We start from the raw sequence: 22,646 nt of genomic DNA, 5'->3' as shown, positions 1-22,646 counted from the left end.
CCACGTAATATATCTTTGCCTTGAAAAGTATAATTTTTAAAATACCCAGCCAAGTGGCTGCTGTAAAAGAAATATATATATTAGCAGTTAAAAAGGGTGATAAATCTTCCAAGCGTATAAGTCATATATTCTATCTACAAGTGTTTCTTAGGTAATTCAATTTAAAAAAAGAAAAATGTCATATAAAATCGGAAAAAAAATTTTAAATAAAAAAAAATCGTGGCGTCTCTTCCAACGACAGTATATAAATTATAAAACTTGAATAAAGTTTTCGAAATTTCAGAGCTTTTACTAGCACTTGCCGAATAATAATAATGAATTTGAAAAAAATTAAAGCACTTAGTGTAAATTGACGAGTCTAATTATCATAAATCCAAATTGATTAGTTAATTAATTAATTAAACAAATAAAAATATATAAATAAATACACGATATACCCGTCATTATACCAAGTAATACACACACGTAGATTACAGAGATTTAAAAATGTTAACAAAATATACAATTGACATTCAATGTACATATAAAAACATTCATCAATTTCGATAAGAAATTTTTGATTTAATAGTTTTTTTTTAATATATATTAGTCGGGTCTGCAAGTCCACAAAAAAAATAAATATACCAAGTAGAGACAAATCAATTGCAGTATATATTTTTTTAAATTAAATTTTTTTTTTACTTTTTTTTGATAATTCATTATCTAGCTGAGCCGTAGCCCACAGCCACTGCCTGCACTGCACTATAAATCGCTATGTACAGCACTCATAAATATATATTTTTTTTTTTAGTGAAAAATATTTGGTCATTTTTAAAATCAGATTTTTAAATTTGTTACTGCATAGAAAAAATAAATTGTAATTTAACAAGATATTAAGCTTTTCCATTTTTTTTTGTTTTGGTTTTTTTTTTCTAAATTAATTTTTTAACATTTAAAAAAAATTATGTAAAAAATTTATTATCTGATTTTTAATAATGCCATTTATTCTGCATTGATAGTTGTCATTTTTCAGTAAATAAATTCAATATATATTTTAATATATTTTTTTTTTAAATGTTGTTGTCTCACACTCAATGAATTTAATTATTCGGCTCTAATGTTGTCCTTCCTTGGCCCAATAAATCAAACAAAAAAAACTAAATAAATAAATGAAAAAATTAACAAACAATATAGAAAATTAAAAAATAAATAAATTATTATTTATAGTAGGATAAAGCCCAGCATTAGAGCCAAGTAAAAAAAAATAAAAATCGTTAGCGCACAAAATGCTTGTGTATGTATATTTATGTTGTACTTATAGATTAAATAATAATTATTAATTTTAATAATTAAAAATGATAATAATAATAATTAAAATCTCTAAATTAAAATAATGAAAAAATATATAACAAAGATTATTAGAATCTTTTAGAGTCAATATTAAATGTTTTCGAGCTTAAATATTTTATTTAAAATATAAAATAAAAAATAATAACGTGTGTGTGTTGCGGTGTATTGTCACGAGGTATATACGTGTAATTAATTATTATTTATTGTACGCAAAAGTGAGCATGAGGATGTGTGTATGTATTGTGTAGAAGTCATCTGGAAGTCATCCCAAGAAATCATATTGGTGCTAGCAGACCAATGAGTACAATAAGTGCTGGTGGAAGTTTAGGACGTGGTAATCGTGCACTACATCTTCAACATCATCAGAGTTCATTATCAGCACTTCATATGGCTGCAGCAAATGCAGCAAATACTATTGACAGAAGACGTTCAAGTTTGAGGGTAATGTAACAACAATTTTTTTTTTATATTTTCTTATAAAAATTTGCTTAATTTTTGTTTTTTTTTGCATGTTTTCATCATCATCGTCATCAATTTTTTAATAATATATATATTTTCATTCAAAAAACGCTACTGATGATATTTTTTTATCTATTTCATATAATAATTATTATAATTATACAAAAATTTTATTTAAAAAAGTTCCATCAATTGATTTTTGTTTATGTTCAATTGTTTTCGTTTTTCTATTGAAAATTTATCGTCAGTACGATTTTTGCATGATGCCTAAAGCTTGCTAACAATAAAAAATAATAATTTAAAAAATATAAATGATGAATAACATCATTTTATTTTGCTGTGAGCTATGAGCTCAAATTATATAATTTTTTTTATTATTTTTTATTAACACGAAATCATTAACACTGCATTTTCGTGGATCATCGCAGACCTGCAGTCTTCTTTACCTGAAAAAGGTTCGGTATAATTCATTGTCATATTTTTTATAATTATTATTAATTTACATTTTTTTAATTACCAGTCAATCAAATTTTATTTATCATTTTTAATATTTTTCGTGAAAATTTGAAGCTAATTTAATTATAACAAAATATTGGGCACATAAACTGACAATGATAACAACATTCATTAATTTTACAAGCAAATTAAATATTTAAAAAAAATAATAACTATTAAATTCTCATTATTTATTTAATTATCAAAAATTTCATATAAATAAATTACGTAATCGTTCTGATCTCTCCCTTGGATATGATGGTTAAAAATTATCATGTTAATTATAATTGAAAAAAAAAAATTAAGACTGATCGATTACAAGCCTAAATTTATTATTAAATAATATTTGTGTCAATTATCTTTTTCTTTTTATTAATTAACATATATTATAAAAATTAAAATTAAAAAAAAAATATATGTCTTTGGTTTAGGTAAAGAAAAAAAAAATATATTAGAAATTTAAAAACGTAAAAAAGAAAAAAAAATGTAAATATCCATACAAGTAAGTTTTTCCATAGATGTATGTAAAATAAAAAATAAAAATTCCTGTTTTTCCAAATTGTAAGGAATAATAAAAATTGGGAAAACTAATCTGATATTTAAACGAAAAAAAAAAAAAAAACTCATTATAGCATGATAATCATCAAAATTGTTGTAAATATAAAATGTGATTTAAATGTGGATGATTGTTTTTTTGGGTTTTTAACTGACCTGTCTCATCCTCTTGCATATAGTTATCATGGAGGAGCTCTCAGGTATGAGAATAACATTTAAAAAAAAAAAACAAATCTAATAAAATCATCATAATAAATCAGTCTCACAAGTCATAAATTCGCTGTCATATAAAAAAAAATCAATTCAATAAAGTAGTGCATTTATTAATTGAAAAAAATAAAAAAAGAATAAATTTTTTTTTTAAATATTGCACTTTGTTTATTGGCACACTTGTAGAATCATTTAAAAAAAAAAATAAATAAATAGCTGCTTGATTTAAAACAAAAAAGAAAAATGATATTGTCAGTTATGAAATTAATGTTTATTTATTTATTTTAGGGTTCTTTAAGTAGAGCATTTGGTTTTCGTCCTCGAAGTGAAAAAGCATCACCATCATCATCATCAGATACTGGAAGTTTGATAAGTCAATGTCAATACATGAGTAGTATACGTAGTAATTCACCACCACCACCACAATTACCACCAAGACCAAATGGTAATGGTAATTGTATTATTAATAATAATAATACAAATAAAAATAATAATGCTGTAACAACAATAACAACAAATGGAAATTTATTAATTGGTACTGGTAATAAACGTCATCGTCGTGTTAAAAGTATTGGTGATATTGAATATATAACAAATGCACCAGTTAGTACACCAGTCTGACAAGACGATAGGTCCCAACGTACGGGACCTTATCGTAGTTTATCTGAACGTGGTTATTCATCATCATATTCATCATCACAATATGGATCATATTCTGGTTATAGTAATATTATTAATTCTGATCGTTCTGATTATTACTATCATTTATCACCAAGTAATAATTATTATCAACAAGGTGGTTTTTATTCACCACAAACATCAACTGGACCACGTTTTCCAGGTGTACAAAGATATGGTAGTCTTGCTGAAGAATCATGGACATCATCAGCAACAAAAGATGATACAAATTCATCAAGAACATATCTTGCTTAATTATTTAAATTTAATAAAGTGATTCCTTTTTTATTTGGAAAAGAAAAATTATATATTTGACCAATCGTGAAAATTAATCAGGAAGATAAAGTTAATGTTTAATAATAATCATTGAAAAATATATTTATCAAAAATATGATATTTGCTCAGTGTGCAATTAACAATGGATTATAATATTTTATTTATATTTTTTTTTTTTTTTTGTTTGAGCATAATGTGATTGCGTACAAATATGCATTCCATGAGTTTGCCCTTAAATTTAATTATGTGACATTAATAATTATATATTGTGCTTATTATTAATGATATTTATTATGACAAAATTAAAATATTAATATTACATCGAATAATTAATATGTATTTATCTTGTTTAATAATGTAATGTGAAATATTTTTATCAATGTATTTTGAAAATTACAAAAAAAAAATAGCAATTCATAATTTAATATAATAAATTATTTAACTTCATTTAAATTAATGTCATTATTATTAATTCCAAGACTGTATTTAATTATCAATTTATAAAATTAAATAATTTTAAAAATAAATTATTGATAAATTTAATTTAAAAAATTAAAAAAAAAAAACAATTAATAAAACCAAAATATTTATTCTTAGTTTATAAATTATATAATTTAATAAAAATAAAATACAAAATTTCATTAAAATAAATTATGTTTTCAGTATTGCCAAAAAATGATGATAAAATTACGTGAAATTAATGCAAATAAATTTTTGTAAAATATTTATTCAATTAATATTTAATATATATTAAATAATTATATGAACACCAAAAGTATCATTGGTTAATGAATAAACAAATTAAAAAAATATTAAAAAAAAAAAATTTAAGACATTCTGTATGTATATATCTTTGTGAGTTTTAATGACAAAAGTATATATAAAAAAATAAATTAAATAAATAAATTATAAATGCCTTAATTTTCATTGTTTTATTTGTTATTTTTTAAATATATTAAGGCGAATTTTGATTGTACTGCAAGGGAGAGACAGGGAGAGACTGTCGGCGACAATGTTGTAAAAACAAGTCAATTCGAAATTCAGCTTGTCGAATTGGCGGGCTGAGAGAGAGGGATTGTGCTTTGAATTTCAGGGAATCCCAGTGTGCATAAATATCTCTGTTTATAAACAATAATAATTTCTTATCAACCCAACTCGAGTTAACTCTAGACGTGTAATTCTATCTTGCTTTATTTTTTGCTTATGCATCAGATATAAAAAAAGTATTAATTATTAAGTATAACCAACAATATTAATCACAACTTAAAAAAGTAAGTGTCTACTTATTAATTATTATCATTAAATATACATTTTAATTATTAAATAAATTAATTAAATTTAATTATTTATTTTTAGAACGTAATATACAACACAAAATAAAGATTATATTTGATAAAAAATATGGAGGAAACACGAATGAAGGTGAGTGCATAAAAAACCATTGACAAAAAAAAAAAAAAATAAATTGATATTGTTTTGTTTTATTGCGCATCAATGACAATAAATTTTTTCATTTTTTATTTATGCTATTAACAATGTCAATTAAAAAATTTATTTAGACAATTTTATGTTTTATATTTTGACAAAAAGAATCAACAATAAACATGTTAATAATTTACTATTAAAAACATTGTAAAATTAGTGTAAAAAAAAAGTTTATAAATTTTTTAACAGTGGTGTGATGATTTGGAGAAATTACTTGAATGTCCAGTGTGTTTTGAGAGACTTGCCGGAACAATATACATGTGTACAACCGGACATAACATATGTAAATTATGCTTTGAACAAATGCGAGAATGTGGTACATGTAAAAAGCCATTTTCATCAGCTCGTAATTATTTGGCAGAAGATTTATCAATGTCTCTTGACATGATGAAGGTATGTATTTGTTAATAAACAATAAATAAACATATTAATAATAAATATAATAATACTGATAAATGTTTATATATAGATCTCAATGATGGATCCAAATGACATGATAAATAAAGTATGGAATTTTAAGAAAAATTCAATTGGAACACAGACTGATTTTGATCCTTTGTTTTCAAATATTTATCCTTCAACACTTGACATTAAATCTGTTCTTCCATATGACATCCCATGGGGTGATTATCCATGTTTATTGAACAATGGATGTCGTTTTAAAGAATCATTTGTTAATATGATTGGTCATTTCAAAGCTGAACATCTTAATGATTATGAAGAGGTTTGTTTATCAATTTATAATTATTTATGCTAGCTATTAATAACTTTTCATTTTAAATAATAGTTTAGTAATGATCGAATGCCATTTTCAAAGACTTGGGAATTTCCATATGACCTAAAAATGAATTACAACAAAGCATTTTTAATATCGAAACATGCATTATTTTTGCTTCACATTGGCATTGATAGAAATGGAAATTTGAGATCTTATATTACCAGTTATGCAAGTGGAAGAGAAGCTCGACGTTTTGCTTATACAATACAGATTGAATCTGGTACCAAAGAAACATATTTTTTTGGCAAGGTAAATTGTTTTATTAATATTTTTAATATTTTAATTATTTATATGTTAATTCATGTTGTTTTTTCATAGGCAAATTCATGTCGTTTAGTTACTGCATCAATTGAACGTGAAGGCTATTTTATAAAATCTAATGAGGCAATATTTGATGAATTTGTTGCAACAAAAAAACTGAAAATATCAATTGATATTGAAAAAAGAAACGTAACACTTGATGAGATTCGTGGTGAAATGTCCAAAAAAAGAGATGATAGTAGTATGAGATCAATGGGAAGTGAAAACAGTTTGAATAGTAATTCTCATATTGAAAAAATAGATCATGTGCCAAGACGTCGTAATAGAAATCATCATGGGAGACCAAGAAATCAAAGTTTATCAAATCAATTGAATTCTAACAATACTTCTCCCAAACCATTGATGAGTATATCAAGTAATTCTCCTGTTATTATAAATCACCAACAAAGACAAAGATCACACGAAGATCAAAGACCAAGACGTGCTTTATCAAATCCATCGAGTGTCAATAGCAACTCTCAGTTTGTCAGTCAAATAAATATTGATACTGCTGCCAGTAATTCAGCATGTGGACTGAGACGAAGATTTAGAGCATCAAGAAATCCAAGTTTATCAAATCGGTCAAGTGGTGATAACAATTCTAAAGAAGCTGGTGCTGGTACTGGTACTGGTGGTGCTGGTGGTGCTGGTGCTTCTATTGCTTTACCACATGGTAATCCAAGTTCCCAACAAGTTCCAAAGATCAGAAATTTCAGAGACCGAAAACCTACTGAACTGCCAAATACTCGTGAAAATTCAACACCACGAGAAACACAGAATTCATTAGAAAACAAACTTTATGCTAAATTGTATGATGCATTGAAAAATGAACTTGGACGTGGTAATGAAAAATAAAATTTTTCCTCATTTTCAAGATCAATAATTTTGTTCTTTATATATCTATTTTTTTTCTCAATTATTTGGTTTATAATATTTAACTTTATTATTATCAAAGAATTAATATTTAAGTTGATTGAAATAAAAATAAATTCACTACATGATTAAATTATTTTGAAAATAATTACAAACAATTTCAAATTATGATTAATAAAAAAAATAATACAAGCTTTATATAAAAATATAATTAAAAATAATTTTTATTATATTATTACTTACTTGTATTGTCGTTTATATTAAATAAAAATATTTTTCAATTTGTATATTTACAATGTGATTTGTGTATTTACTGAGTATGAATTTTTTATCAAAATTTATTATTCAAGCTAACGGATAAAAAAGTAATAATAATAGAGCACTTAAAAATAGCGGGTACAAAAGAAGAAACGTGTGTTTATTTTTATTATCAGTTAAACAATGTTTTACATATGAATATTATATCTCTATAATTGTTTTCTAATTTACGTAATAATTTAGGTATATAAGACAAGTTTTCAAGTGTCCCATTAACCAGTTTAATAAGTCATACAAAAATGAAATTTTTTATAACGTTAATGTACTTGATATTTAATAACAATTATGGTGAGTAATATTATATTTTAAATTGTTTAATAGTAAATTTTAATATACAATTATTTTACAAATTTTAGTTATTGATGGAAAATTAGCAAATAAAGTATCTGGTGGTGTCAGAACAACAGTAAATGAACAGCCTCATCATGTATCTGTTGTACATAATGATCATATAATATGCAGTGGAAATATTATCACTCAAAGACATATTTTAACATCAGCATCTTGTGTTGTAATTAAAGAAGAAAATTCTATTATTATTGCCAGTAATCTTCAAGTACTTGTTGGAGCAAGTGATGCAGGTCATCGTGATATTTATTTTGTTGATATTGTTATGTGGCATGCAAATTACGAGCCAAAACAATTTTGGAAAAATGATATTGGAATATTACGATTAGAACGATCAATAATATTTTCAGCAAATCGTTTAAGTATTTCATTGCCAAATTATTATAGTAGTTTTGGCAGAGTAATGGTTTTAACAAATTGGGGAAGAATTGTATTAGAAAGAAATAATAATGTCAAATATCTTGAGTTTCTTCAAGTTACTGGACTAACTCGTAACGAATGTCGTGAAACTTTTCCTAGTTATTTATTAGATTATGCAACTCAAAGCTGTGCAAAAACTATAAAGAAAGATGCTTCAATTACCATGGTAATCATTTAGCTATTGAAACAAAATATATACAAAAAGTTATTATTCATTTTTCATTCAATTATTAAACTTTTTTTTGTCAACAGGGTGACAGTGGTGCTGGCATAGTTTCTACGGGTAAATTAATGGCAATTGCAACTGCTTTTAAACCAGATAAACCTAATTTTTTTATCTATACAAAAATTTATCCTTTTATAGAATATATTAACAGAATTACTAGAATTTATTAGTCATATTCATACGTGTATTTGATAATGATTTTTTTTATTTAATTACTCGAAGTTTATCCAATAAATTTGAAGAATAATTATAATAAAATGAACAAGTTATTAACATTGAAATGTTAAATAAAATTGGCTAATAATTATTATATTAACTCCATCAACTATCCTCTTTTTTTACCCTTTTTATAATTTTTTCTCTTGTTGTCTCTTCTTGACCTTGTGGCGTGCAAAAATGGCTTATTTGAATTACGCATTTTTTTAGTAAGTAAATTTAAATAATTATTAAAATTACAGCAGATGTATTTAAAAAAAAATTGAAATATTAAATTAAACAATAAAAAATGGATTTAGATGAAGGAAATATAAATTTGCTATCGAGGAACATAATAAATTATAAAATTAAATTGACATAAATAATCATGGATAATATTAATATTATAAAAAATAACATTTAAAAAACATAGAAACATTGTAAGTTTATTTGATATTGACCAATTTTTATTTTTTATTGTTATTAGCAAGGCCAGAATGTTTGCCGGAGTTATTGGATGTTATTAATTGCTATAGCAGCCTAGTAATTTATTTAATTAAATAGAATAAATATTGGATAAACATTTGCTAGATTTGACAGGGGTAATTGTTTTAAAAGTTAACTTAAATAAACTATAATACTAAATCTACCAAATGAATTGTTTGAAATGCGGTAAATGGAGTTACGGTCCGATTGGTGTACTATTAAAGATTTCTTTAACTAATTTATTAATTAATTTTTACCCTTTTTCAAAGAAAATTAAATCGGGAAAAAAATACTGGTGTTTGTGGTTTAGAAAAAAAGTGTTTTGAGAATGCAAAAAAGGGGTAAGTAAAATTTTTTAAGATTCAATACCTTTTTTTAATACCTTTTTGATTTGTTTATTTATTTTTATTTAAACAATTATTTAAACAAAAATATAAACAATAAACTGAACAAAAATTTAAACGATTATTTCAACAAAAATTTTTGTTGAATTTATAGTTTAAATTTTTGTTGAAATAATCGTTTAAATTTTTGTTGAATATTTAATGTTTAAATTTTTGTTTAAATAATCATTTAAATTTTTGTTGAATTTATTGTTTAAATTTTTGTTGAATTTATTGTTTAAATTTTTGTTTAAATTTATGTTTAAATAATCGTTCAAATTTTTGTTGAATTTATTGTTTAAATAATTGTTTAAATAAAAATAAATAAACAAATCAAAAACGATATTAAAAAAAGGTATTATATCTTAAAAAATTTTACTTACCCCTTTTTTGCATTCTCAAAACACTTTTAAGCTAACTTTTAAAACAATTACCCCTGTCAAATGAGAGTCATCTAGCAAATGTTTATCCAATATTTATTAAATTTATTTAAATAAATTACTATGTTGCTATAGCACTCCGGCAAACATCCTGGCTTATTGGTAATAACTTATTACATGTTTGTTTAAATTGACAATTATTTTTATAATTAACTTCTTGTCATACATCCACAGGAATTTGAATTTAATTTGCGATGTATAAACGATGATGATTTTATCGATGCATTAACAAAAATAAAGAAATTAAAATATCTTGTTGTGAAGACCAAATTTACCATATGATCTAAAAAAAGAAACACCAGCGGAAGTGACTATAAAATATTGACTGACTTCTTCAAGACAATGTCATCGAAATTTTATTGATAGTAGCATTTATCAGATACGTAATAACCCTGTATATCTATGAGATGTCCTGAGTCATGTTCAAGACTTTCATAATCTTCGAGCACATGTCTGATTACCATGACTCTCAAAACAATATTATTTGTACGTTTTTTCGTTTCATCTGCAGCATAAACAAGTGTTTTACTTGTTATACCAGAAGAAAAAAGCACTATATGTTCAAGATTTGATGCATTTTTTATAATTCTCATGATACCAGTATCAGTTACATTTTCACACCAATTACACTCAAGTGACCGGAGTTTGTACATGTTTTTAAACATTTCATCTCTAGCATTATGAACATCAGACAGCTGAAGCACTTCAAGGTTTTCTAATTTAGCTAATTCATTAAGAGCCAAACTTGATACATTATTGCATTTTTGTATATACAAATTCGTTATTTTTTTACAATTATTTACAATTTCAATAATGACATCATCATTAACATTTTCAGTTCGACAAATATCTAATACTTGTAGATTTTTCAAATATGATATTTTTACAAGAGCCTCTCCAGTAATTTTTTGACAATCGGATATATCCAGTTTTTTAATTTTTGCACATTCATTGATAATACTAGCAAAAACATCACTATCAACTCCCTCACACCCTCCCAAATTCAATTCTTCCAAATTAATTAAATTTGAAATTTTTTTCAGAGCATCAGCAGGTACAGTCTTGCAACCATTTATATTAAGACATTTTAAATTTTCTGATTGATTTGGAAGATTGATTATACAGTCATCAATATTTTCCATCTTGTCCAGTGTCAACGATTCCAACTCTGGAAGATTCAAAATAAACGATGTACCTTCTTTAACTTTACAAGAAATAAATTGAAGTTCAATCAAAGATTTTATTTTCGAAATTTCCATGACAGCGTTGTTATCAATATCGTACTCTTTCAAGATAAATTGACGAAGATTCTTAAACTGTCCCAATGTCTGAAAAGAAAAATTAACATATTAATTTTCACGAATATTATTTTTATTATTTAAATATATTTAAAATTTAGAAACTTACTTCATTAACATTATCTTGAACGATATTCAATATCTTGCTTATATGAACTGGTTCTTTATAAAGAAAGGAACCTTGTTTTACAGTAAGACTTTTTAATTTCGTCATATCCGTAAATGCATTAATAAAATCATCCTCGTTTATACTACTGAAGCTAAATTCAAATTTTTCCAAGTTCTGACAATGTTTTTTAACAGTTGACATGATTGTCGAACCACATATCTCCCAAAGAATCAATGAATGTAAATTCATACCACAACGTGATAATATCCATTCGACATCTGATTCAATTAAGTCATGGTAACGCAGATCACTGAAATCAATTTCAGTACAATCTATAAAATTTAAAAAAAAAAAAAAAAATTAATCATCATCAATGGATTCCATCCGTGATATATCCAATTTTAAATATCGATATAAAAATTGATAATTACCGAGTAATGGAGGGATAATTTTCATCTTTTTCTCGTTTAAATTTTTTTGAAATTGCGAAAGTTCAGCTCCCATTGTTGTTGCAAGCAATATTACTTCTAGAAACAATAAAATCATTTAATTTAAAAAAAAACGAAATAATGTTCATGTATTAATTGATAATTTTTAACACATTATTACATATTAAATAATATTTCATAACATCTTGCAACACATTTTTACAATAAATAATTGCATCATTCACTTGAAATTTTTTTGAATATATTTATGTACCTTGATAATTATTTTTTTACATTGTTATTATTTTCGAAGTGTTAAATAATAAATTTACATATACATAGATAAATCCACATTAGTGATCGTCGATGACAAACACCTCAGGTGGATAAAACACGTCAGATACTTATAAAAAAATATCGTCTTGATGACTCATAAAAATTTCCAAAAATAAAAAAAAAACTTTAACATGTTCTGCAGAAAAAAGAAGAAACTATAATGTATATACTATACTTATATTTATAAAAACGACAAATCGAATAATACAAAAATTCAACAACAATTATTGTAATTTTTAACTTGAAAATTTCAATTATAATTTTGAAAAAAAGGAAATATATAAATATTTTTTTTAATTTTTCGTTATTATAATAATGATTTTAACTCTTTGTGTTTAATAAAAAATAAAAAAATGAGAATACCAATCAACTTTCTATAAAAAAAACCAACACGTATGAAAAAAATCGAGTCAACAACGTATTTCATAATATGTTGCAACTGATGATCTTGATTAATTCACAAAAATTTTTTATCTGATATTTATTTACCTGAATATATGACTGGATAGCTGCGATGTAATTACAAATGATTCAATTTATTTTTAATTGTAATATTTTAAAGAACACTCAATTTTTATTATTAACAAGCGTGGCTCCAATAATAGTCGTCGATGATGACTGACTGATTAATGCTTGTGATGATGAAACCGGCCAAAGAGAGGAGCGACAGCTTTCAATATACACTATAAAAAAATACTCCGATACTCCAAAAAGGTGTTGGAAAGAGAGAACGCTCCGACGTTGTTGTTCTTTTCTCACTATTATATACCATTATTATCGACTGAAGACAATACATTATCAATGTTTTATCAAAATATAAAAAATAGATGACCCTAGTAATTGATTTCCCATCATCGAAAACTTTTTCCTCATCAAATGTTTCTTTTTTTAATGACAGTTCAAACTAAAAATAATAAAAAATATCCATTATTTTAAACAAGTATGTATCTTAAATTTTTTTGTACAACTTCACGACAAATTTACACAATAAACTAATAAAAAATTCACTTGTAATTTTATGAAATATATTCACCTGATAAATTTTACAATATGTACCGTATAAATCAATTATTACAACGTCAGAAAAATATTTCTTAATTTGTATTTATAATTTTTATTAAAATGCCTAAGCCTTCGATGAATTGACTTACTCGGCTACTGATTGCTGCTGTTAAGTAAAAATAGAAAAAAAAATTTTTTTAGTAACGAATTCGTTCTATTGAAAATTGAAAATTTTCAAAACTCCAGCGAAAGCCCGTGTGGTTTATCTCGATTATTCCAAATTCATTACAGTTTAAATTTTTTTTACAGATTGAATTTTTTTTTTTGCATACATAAAACAATTTTGTAAAGCCCAAAAAATTCCTGAATTAATTTCTGAGAGCCACACTCTTTTTTAAAAAATCGTTAAAAGCAATCCTTCATGGCTATTTTTTTATTAGAACATACCAGACACTACTTACTATTATAAACAATTGTTGATAACTAATTAACGCGAATTCGGAGCGTTTTTTATCAAGACAGTGTGGCTCTCGGTATTTAAAAGACCAACAATTTGAGACCGAAGTATATAAGTTAATTTTTTAAAAAGTTATGCGAGGTATAAAAAAACAGAAATTTTGTTTTTTTTGTTAATTAACAAATTTATAACAATAGCAAAAAAAAAACTACCTCTTAATTATATAGATTTTGCAATTTTAAATGTCTAGGCAAAAAATCGCATCCACGATTTGTCTTTAGTTTTCTTAATATTTTCTATTTAAAATTTTTGGAAATTTCTCTTTTCTTGATAACTAATACATGAATAATTATAATAATTTATCTTATATACCCGATTATAGCATTTTTCACATCCTTTAATTTGGTTCTAATACGAACTTTCTAACTATATTATTTTAGGAGATATGACCGCATTTTAATAAATTCATATAGTGAATTCAATACTATAGCTTTGCCTACGTAATAATTCATCAGTTAAAAACTTTTATAAGGCATAAAATTTAATACTTCAAATATCCAAAGATAAATGGTGACAGCTTTTAGAGTTTTTCATGGATTTACAAAAATATATTGAATTTAAATTAGTACTAACACAATCAGGACTTGAATCTCAAACAATTATTACTACCACTGGTGCTTTTACTTTATTATTATTACGTAAATTGTTTAAGGATGATGGTGAACAACAAAATCATACTACTAGAAATTTGAAAAATCACAAACGTCCCTGGTGGAAATATTTCTCCGCCGTTTTTCTACGATTTCTACGCGATTTCTCGGTCTTTTCTCCACTTTTTTCCGAATATGACCCATGGTTCGAGCAATGGTGGAATTATTTCTCCGCCTTTTCTCCACCTCAAATCCTTCTTTTAATTAATATAAAAATTAATTTATTTTCATTTATAAAATTTATAAAATTAGACGACTAAGTCTAGGACCTAGTTTAGACGATTAAATTTTATCAGGGTTTCTCAAGGCCACTAGTGTCATTAAAAAAAAAATGTTTATCTAGAAATATTGTTTAGAATTTTTCTGTAGTTGTCTGAAATTAAAATTTTTGAAATTTATTAAAGAATGTTAAAAGACTTTTCTGAATTTTTTTTACATTTGAAAAGATGAGTTTATCAAGGTTGTTGTGATTTCTATGAAAATTTCATCCATTTTATGTAACGCATATTTTTTGTTTAAATCCATTATTGTCAAGAAAAAAATAGTCAATTAATACTGCATTTTATACTGAATATTTCATGACAAGTTATCATCCAATAAAATGCAGTATTAATTGTCAATTTTTTTCCTTACAATAATGAATTTAAAAAAAAAATACAACAATATTTTGAGGCATAACATTGAAACACATGATGGTTGTTATTAAAATATGAAATGATTATTAAACTACTAAACAAAAATTTAGTTTACTCAACTAAATAATAAATAAATAATCGTTTTTTAATTGAAATATAAATATAATTAATACATTCTTATAATATAGTTGATAAATTCTGCAAAAGGATAAATTTTTGTATAGATAAAAAAATTAGGTTTATCTGGTTTAAAGGCAGTTGCAATTGCCATCAATTTACCAGTATAAACTATGCCAGCACCACTGTCACCCTGTTGACAAAAAAAAAGTTTAATAATTGAATGAAAAATGAATAATAACTTTTTGTATATATTTTGTTTCAATAGCTAAATGATTACCATGGTAATTGAAGCATCTTTCTTAATAGTTTTTGCACAGCTTTGAGTTGCGTAATCTAATAAATAACTAGGAAAAGTTTTACGACATTCTGGACGAGTTAGTCCAGTAACTTGAAGAAACTCAAGATATTTGACATCATAATTTATTTCTGATACAATGCTTCCCCAATTCGTTAAACTCATTACTTTGCCAAAACGATCATTATAATTTGGTAATAAAATATGTAAACGACTCGATGAAAATATTATTGATCGTTCTAATCGTAATATTCCAATATCATTTTTCCAAAATTGTTTTGGCTCGTAATTATTATGCCACATGACAATATCAACAAAATAATAATCACCCATACTTGTATCACTTGCTCCAACAAGTACTTGAAGATTACTGGCAATAGTTATATAATTTTTTTTTTCTATGACAATACAAGATGCTGATGTTAAAATATGTTTTTTTGTGATTATATTTCCACTACACATTATGTGATCATTATATATCACAGATACATGATGAGGTTGGTTATTTATTATCGTCATCTCACCGTTATTTACTTTATTTGGTATTTTCCCATCAATAACTAAAATTTAAAAAATAATTGTAAGCTAGAATTTATTTTTAAACAATTTAAAATATATAATGTTACTTGCCATAATTGCTATTAAATATCAAGTACATCAGCGTTATAAAAAATTTCATTATTCAACTGGCTAATGAGACACCTTAAATCTCGTCTTATATACTAAAATTATTGCGTAAATTAAAAAACAATTATAGAGATATAATATTAATATGTAAAACATTTTTAAACTGATAATAAAAATAAACACACGTTTTTTATTTTTTACGCGCTATTTTTAAGTGATTTATTTTTATTCCATTTGTGAAGCAATAAATTTTGATAAGAATAGATTCATATGACTTACCAATTATTTTTTTTTAATATAGGTTTATTTTTTTCCTCATCATTTTTGAATAAATAAATTTTGTAATAATATTAATTTTTTTGTATACTATTTAAATGCACAGACGATCACGCTGATCTTTCTTGTGAATTGCTCAAATTTAAAATTCAGGGCAATAATAAAGAGTTTTTATGTTCCTTTTTTTTTCTTGATAAATTCATTACTCATTGAAATCATGGTTATATTGTAATAGAGATTGGTAATTACCAAGAAAAAATATATATCCTGAATATACGTCATTCAAGGCACATATTCAAAATATATATTTTTTCACGGGGGAAATAATATATATGTATCAATAACATCTACACATAAAAATAATCAAAGTTAGTACATGTGGTTTATGCATGAGAATGAATACAAAAATTGTAACATTGACGAATATTGTCATATTGACATATTGATATATATACCATGTGACATTATAAAATTGATAAATTTGTATTTGACATTCATAAAAATCACTCACAATTTGATGAGTGAAAAGAAATAAAATAAGATAATGATAATATAATTATAATCACGAAACATTTATAAAAATTAAAACTAAACAAAAATAAAACGGACAATCGAAATTTCTCCGATTTTGAATTATCTTCGTCTTTCCCTCCAATTTTCGTATCTTTTACTATTTTTTTAAAGAAATTCCAAAAAAATCGGAGAAAAGACAGACCAATGTCGGAGAAAGAGCAGAGAAGTATATTTTAGTCGGAAAAAAACGGAGAAAAGTCAAGAATTTTACTTTTATATCCACCATCTATTCATATATTTTATTTTTATCTAATCAAATAAAATGAATAGCTATGAATTTATAATTATCAGTTTTGTTTATATACAGAATTCTGATGGCATTGATCCACAGATGTTATGAAAAACATGTTAAATAATGATTAGATAAAAATGAAATGATCACATGACAAAATAAATTTTGAGTATAAATAAATCGCGCTAAAATAAATTTTGTTAAAAAAATTTTTTACTTTGCCATTTTCTATTTTTATCATTTTTCCTTTATCTTTTATTCTCATACTTTCATCAGATGATTTTAAAAAACAGAAATAACATATCTATATATATTATATATTCAGGTATATTTATTTATTTATTTAATAACCCAGCAGCACTTAGTGCCATTTTAGGGGTACAGTGTAAAATTACATGGGAAATGTAATTTAGCAAAAAAGTATACATATATTTCTTTGAATGAAACAAACACCTACGCAGGAATTTATAAATTTATAAATTCCTGCGTAGATATTGGTTTCATTTGGAGAATCATCATAAACACCTCAAAAAAATAATCATTAAAATCTAAATCACCTAAAAAATAAAACAAATAATTTTCATAAAATCAAACAGTATAATAATTTTAGTAAATTGTATCTAAATTGTTTGCACGTATTATTTGTTTTTTGATATATGTTTGAATTATTTTGTCGCTTTTTAAAACCTATATAAGGTAAATCATTTAAAAAAAATTCTCATTGGTAAAAAAAATTAAACAAAAAAATATTTCTCAATCCGAGATGATGATTATTTTAATAAAGAAGCTAATAATTTGTCTAACTCTCATTTATCCAAGTAAGTTTATTATTTATTTTCATAAAATATAATTATAAATTTTTAATTAATATATTTTATCTTTTAAACAGTTTGTAATGGAAATAATCCAAATAAATTAATTGACAGTGTTAAAGTTCATGACATAAAAACATTTCCATTTATTGTATCAATACAACTGAGAAACCATCATATTTGTGCTGGTTCAATAATTGGTCCCCGTCATATTTTAACAGCAGCAAAATGTATTTCATTCGGAGATAAATATAAATTTTTAGGAAATTTAAAAGTTCTTGCACGAACAACTGATATTTTCACGTTATCATCAGGGCTTCTTTACGATGTTAAGCATACTGTTTTTCATCCGCATTATAGTACAATAGGAACCGGCGAAAATGACATTGCCATACTCATTGTAAGTAAAAATAAAAATTTATAAAATACTTAATGATAAAAACAACAATAACATAATTAATTAATTATCATTATTTCATTTATTTACAGCTGGAAAATTCAATTGGTTTTTCTGCAAAAAGTTATCCAATTAAATTGCAAAAAAATCGAATTCATGATCGTTCATTAGTTTTAAATGTTGGGTGGGGAGGAACACGTAATCCAATGAGAGGACCTGCGAAAAAACTGCATTTACTTGATATGCAATTGGCAAATAAATTTGATTGTCAACATGCTTTTAATGGTTTTTTTGTGAATCATAATTATCAAAGCTGTGCTTATGGAATTAATCCATTTTCAGGTGTTGCTATGGTAAGATTAATTCGACAAAATAAATAGCGACAATTTAAATTACGATAATTTTTAAAACGACGGTTTAATTTTTAACAAAATATATTTATCAAAAATAAATTACGACAATTTTTTTATAATATTTGACACCAATTTCATGTATTAATAATTAAAACTTTTTACTTTTTTTTTAAATTTATTTTGTCGCGATTTATTTTTGCAGATTTATTTTGATATTTAACGATCATTTTTAATTTATTTTTTATTTTTAGGGTGACGGTGGTAATCCACTTATATACAATAATAAAATTGCTGGAATAACAACACTTTTTAAACCACAATCACCAAGATTTATAGTATACATAAAAATTTGGAAATATGCTGATTGGATTCAAGAAACTATTGATTTATATTTATAAGTATAATCAATAATCGATTATTAATTACTATAAATTTTTAATTTTTTTCTTGTTAAAAATATTACGCAGTAATATGATTTAAAAATTTTACAATTAATCTTTAAATTAAATGATTAAATTTGATAGTAACTTGATGTTTTTTTGTTTTTATCAAAATTTATTTCGTCATTTATACAAATGTAAAGGTATCATTGTGTATTTAACAATTTTTTTTTATTTGTATTATAAACACAGGCATTTTTAAAATAAATATTAAAGATATAAATTGAATCTAATTTTTATTTTTTTCCTGATAAAAAATATTAGATTTTTATTTTTTAAATAATTAACATAATATTACTTATAAATGTATTTTTCGAATTTTAACAAAAAGTGATTTTTGTACTCATAAAGCGAACTTATCTAAAATAAAAAAATCTATAGATAAATAATTTTAATAAAGATAGTAAAATATTTATAATTGAAGATATCAAGGTCACATAAATTAGAAGTAATAATTATAATTATGAGTAAATCAATCCGTCGCTTTTATAATTTCAAATGATTTTAAAAATAATCAGTAAAAAGTTAGGATTGCTTTAAAATATCCCTCGATCAAAAATTGATTATAGAATTTTTCCCACAAAATAAAAAAATTGATAAACATAGAGAGAAAAAAATGAACATAATTTAACTAAATTTAGTCCTAAAAAACAGAAACAATTACTCAAATAAATATTCATTTAAAATCAAACTATAATTTCTTATTTTTTTCAACAAATAATTCATAAAATTTGTCAATTTTAATTGTAAAAAAAAATCCTGTTATTAATTTCCGTAAACTGTTAAAAAAATAATATCTATATTTTAATATGTTTTAATTTTTATCATTTTTTATGTACAGAATTTAAAATTTATGTGAGATAAAATCTTTTATTAGCTGAATAAAAAAAACTGAGACATTTCAGTATATTTTTTGAACTCGTTTCAACATTGTTAAAAATATTTAAATAAAAATAAAAAATTACAATGAAATTTGTCATTTGGATCATGTACTATTTGATTTTCTTCGTATCAAGTAATTATTTTAATAAATAAATTTTATATTTACACATTGAAGATTATTTATAATTAAAAACTTCTTTTTGACACTCTGTTTGTAAAAGACGCCATTACGCACCAATTATAATGCGTAAAGAAATACTTTTACGCACGATTTTTTAACAAGAAATCGTGCGTAAAAGTATCTCCTTACGCACTATATTGGCGCAAAATGCCGTCTATATTACAAACCTCGTGTCAGTATTAATCTCGTTGTGAAGAAATCCTCCACGATTTAATATCGTCACCAGGATACTGTTCTCAACTCCTGGTGACTCGTATTGACACCTTCAAAATCGTGCAAGAATCACCTACTTCACGTACTAGTTATATAATATACTATTTTTTTAAATAATAATTTAAAATATCTATAATTGTTTTAAATATTATATTGTCTGTAAATTATAAAAACGATAATTTATTTAAATTTTAAAAATTAAATAATTTTTAATATGTTAATACAGTTATTATTGCAAAAAAACCAATGAAATTAGTAAATGGAATGTTTGTTGAGATAAAAGATTATCCACATTTTGCTGGAATTTTATGGAATAATCATCCAATATGTAGTGGATCAATAATCAGTAAAAAACATGTCATAACAGCAGCAAGTTGTGTACTATTTGATCTAATTTCAATAGCATCAAATCTCAATGTTATAACAGGAACAAGTGATATTTATAATGAAATTAATGGCATTACATCAATTCATGAAGTTAGTTATGTTATTTATTTCAAAGATTATTCATCACCAACTAATTTATGGACAGATGACATCGCAATATTAAAAGTATATTATTTATTTTAAAATTATATAACAAGTTTTAGAGAATAATTATTTAAATGTAATAATATTTTAATGATTTTTAAACACAGCTAACAACTGAAATAAAATTTTCACAATATCAATGGAAACTTAATTTACCAACAAGTTATGTTTCAACAGGAAAAAGAGCAGAGTTAACAGGACTAGCCAAAGGAATCGTTCCAATTGATTCAATTGATGAACATGCTATGGCTTATAGATATATTCAAATGGTTCTTGCTGAAGCTCAAAGATTAGACAAATGCCCTGATTTATTTAAATGGCATGAAGTTATAATTGAATTTAAAAAACGAGGATGTGCTAATATCATATCACTTGGAGAAATTACAGAAGTATGTTTAATATTATATTTAAAAATTTATAACAATGACAATTTTGTTAATGAAGAATGTTAATTAATAATTTTTTAATTTTTAAAAACTTCAAAGGGCGATGGAGGAAATGGATTAATTCTTACTAATAAAATTATTGGTATTGTATCTGTTTTTTTTTTAAACGATAAAAAAACATTTATTTTTACAAATGTTCGGCGATATAATAATTGGATTAATGAAATCATAAAAACAGAATTATAATTGTTTTTTTGTTTTTGTAATTTTATATAGCTTTAAACGTTAATTTATTTAATAATAAAAAATTAAAATTATGTTATTTTTAATGGATAATTAAAATAGAAAAAATTGTAAAAAAATTCTTATCAAAATTTATTATCATAAACCTAAATTATATTAATGATTATATTAATGATGAAATTTAGTGTAGATTGAGGAGGAGGACACAACAAAGAGGTGAATCCATCTGTAAATTTTATTTAAAGAAAAAAATATAAATAATTTTAAAAAATAAATACGTATGCCCAACGAAGAAGATCAACGTCGAACTTTTCGAGATCTTCGTGCTGCGTAGCACGTTTGGCGTCGTCCTCATCGTCATCGTGCTTTCATATCCACGTTTTTTTTTTTTTTTTTAATAATTTAATTTACCTGGAAAAAAATAACTCACATTTTGTTTAAGTATTATTTGGATATTGGATTGTAAATGAAGACAACAAGAAATTTTATTTTTATTTTTCAAATATTGAACTATTGTGTCATGGTGTCGAAAGTTAATAATAAAATTAATTATTATTAATAAGCAAATATAATTTATAAATTTGATAATTGATTTATAATAAAATTATAATAATGGGAGAAAAATCAAGTGCTGATTTTGAATTTGGTATACCACCAGAAGCACCAGTATTTGAACCAACACCTGAAGAATTTCTTGATCCACTTGGATATATTGCTAAAATACGTCCAATTGCTGAAAAATCAGGAATATGCAAAATTAAACCACCGCCTGTAAGTATTACTCATTTATTTATTATTCGAAATAATTATATTATCCAGAAGCTTTGACTAATTAACAAATAAAAATAAATTTAAT

General features: G+C 24.0%; 6 protein-coding genes across 18 annotated transcripts in view; 4 read left to right on the top strand and 2 right to left on the bottom strand.

Annotated features, from left to right (window-relative positions):
* Window positions 1-3,677, top strand: part of LOC122851762 (kazrin) — a 45,482-nt gene extending 41,805 nt beyond the window's left edge. For 7 of the 13 annotated variants that reach the window (XM_044151210.1, XM_044151217.1, XM_044151205.1 and 4 more), the window contains 4 exons: window positions 1,578-1,770; window positions 2,217-2,243; window positions 3,018-3,038; window positions 3,337-3,677. In XM_044151210.1, coding sequence (XP_044007145.1) covers window positions 1,578-1,770; window positions 2,217-2,243; window positions 3,018-3,038; window positions 3,337-3,669 — 574 coding nt within the window. In that variant the 3' untranslated portion in view covers window positions 3,670-3,677. The remainder of the gene's footprint in view (window positions 1-1,577; window positions 1,771-2,216; window positions 2,244-3,017; window positions 3,039-3,336) is intronic. The other 6 variants (XM_044151216.1, XM_044151215.1, XM_044151211.1 and 3 more) reach the window with 3 other exon arrangements.
* On the top strand, window positions 3,673-3,981 carry LOC122850811 (the record flags this gene model as incomplete). Its single annotated transcript, XM_044149877.1, has 1 exon — window positions 3,673-3,981. A coding segment is annotated over one exon (309 nt), but the record flags the coding sequence as incomplete, so codon positions are not given.
* A 1,101-nt stretch (window positions 3,982-5,082) lies between these two features.
* Window positions 5,083-8,920, top strand: LOC122850810. The gene is made up of 9 exons (XM_044149876.1): window positions 5,083-5,273; window positions 5,359-5,424; window positions 5,677-5,880; window positions 5,957-6,211; window positions 6,275-6,514; window positions 6,584-6,649; window positions 6,731-7,406; window positions 8,113-8,690; window positions 8,777-8,920. Exons 2-9 carry the CDS (start codon window positions 5,404-5,406, stop codon window positions 8,918-8,920), a joined length of 2,184 nt encoding a protein of 727 aa, XP_044005811.1. The 5' UTR covers window positions 5,083-5,273; window positions 5,359-5,403.
* A 1,285-nt stretch (window positions 8,921-10,205) lies between these two features.
* On the bottom strand, window positions 10,206-13,049 carry LOC122851770 (EIN3-binding F-box protein 1-like). Its single transcript, XM_044151226.1, has 4 exons — window positions 12,915-13,049; window positions 12,093-12,188; window positions 11,662-11,993; window positions 10,206-11,582 (listed from the first exon to the last, which is right to left on the bottom strand). Exons 2-4 carry the CDS (start codon window positions 12,163-12,165, stop codon window positions 10,611-10,613), a joined length of 1,377 nt encoding a protein of 458 aa, XP_044007161.1. The 5' UTR covers window positions 12,166-12,188; window positions 12,915-13,049; the 3' UTR covers window positions 10,206-10,610.
* Window positions 13,050-15,395: 2,346 nt separating this feature from the next.
* On the bottom strand, window positions 15,396-16,106 carry LOC122850809 (trypsin beta-like). Its single transcript, XM_044149875.1, has 2 exons — window positions 15,627-16,106; window positions 15,396-15,539 (listed from the first exon to the last, which is right to left on the bottom strand). The coding sequence occupies exons 1-2, from the start codon at window positions 16,104-16,106 to the stop codon at window positions 15,396-15,398; spliced, it is 624 nt and encodes a 207-aa protein (XP_044005810.1).
* A 2,009-nt stretch (window positions 16,107-18,115) lies between these two features.
* LOC122850808 (trypsin 3A1-like) lies at window positions 18,116-19,312 on the top strand. Its single transcript, XM_044149874.1, has 4 exons — window positions 18,116-18,170; window positions 18,242-18,564; window positions 18,654-18,914; window positions 19,166-19,312. Exons 1-4 carry the CDS (start codon window positions 18,116-18,118, stop codon window positions 19,310-19,312), a joined length of 786 nt encoding a protein of 261 aa, XP_044005809.1.
* The last annotated feature ends 3,334 nt before the right edge of the window (window positions 19,313-22,646 follow it).

Source organism: Aphidius gifuensis, linkage group LG3 (assembly GCF_014905175.1).
Source record: "Aphidius gifuensis isolate YNYX2018 linkage group LG3, ASM1490517v1, whole genome shotgun sequence".
NCBI classification, from domain to species: Eukaryota; Metazoa; Arthropoda; class Insecta; order Hymenoptera; family Braconidae; genus Aphidius; species Aphidius gifuensis.
This window is presented reverse-complemented; position numbering and strand designations above follow the sequence as displayed.

Excerpts from the sequence above, each read along its gene's own strand:
- LOC122850810 (XM_044149876.1), top strand. The coding sequence starts at position 5,404 with ATGGAGGAAACACGAATGAAG. Across the intron at positions 5,425-5,676 it reads TGGAGGAAACACGAATGAAG|TGGTGTGATGATTTGGAGAA; the intron begins GTGAGTGCATAA and ends ATTTTTTAACAG. Across the intron at positions 6,650-6,730 it reads ATTTTATAAAATCTAATGAG|ATTCGTGGTGAAATGTCCAA; the intron begins GCAATATTTGAT and ends ACACTTGATGAG.
- LOC122851770 (XM_044151226.1), bottom strand. The coding sequence starts at position 12,165 with ATGGGAGCTGAACTTTCGCAATTTCAAAAAAATTTAAACGAGAAAAAG. Across the intron at positions 11,994-12,092 it reads AATTATCCCTCCATTACTCG|ATTGTACTGAAATTGATTTC; the intron begins GTAATTATCAAT and ends TAAATTTTATAG. Across the intron at positions 11,583-11,661 it reads TTCAAGATAATGTTAATGAA|ACATTGGGACAGTTTAAGAA; the intron begins GTAAGTTTCTAA and ends TTTTCTTTTCAG.
- LOC122850809 (XM_044149875.1), bottom strand. The coding sequence starts at position 16,106 with ATGTGTAGTGGAAATATAATCACAAAAAAACATATTTTAACATCAGCA. Across the intron at positions 15,540-15,626 it reads AAGATGCTTCAATTACCATG|GGTGACAGTGGTGCTGGCAT; the intron begins GTAATCATTTAG and ends TTTTGTCAACAG.
- LOC122850808 (XM_044149874.1), top strand. The coding sequence starts at position 18,116 with ATGATGATTATTTTAATAAAGAAGCTAATAATTTGTCTAACTCTCATT. Across the intron at positions 18,171-18,241 it reads TCTAACTCTCATTTATCCAA|TTTGTAATGGAAATAATCCA; the intron begins GTAAGTTTATTA and ends TCTTTTAAACAG. Across the intron at positions 18,915-19,165 it reads CATTTTCAGGTGTTGCTATG|GGTGACGGTGGTAATCCACT; the intron begins GTAAGATTAATT and ends TTTTATTTTTAG.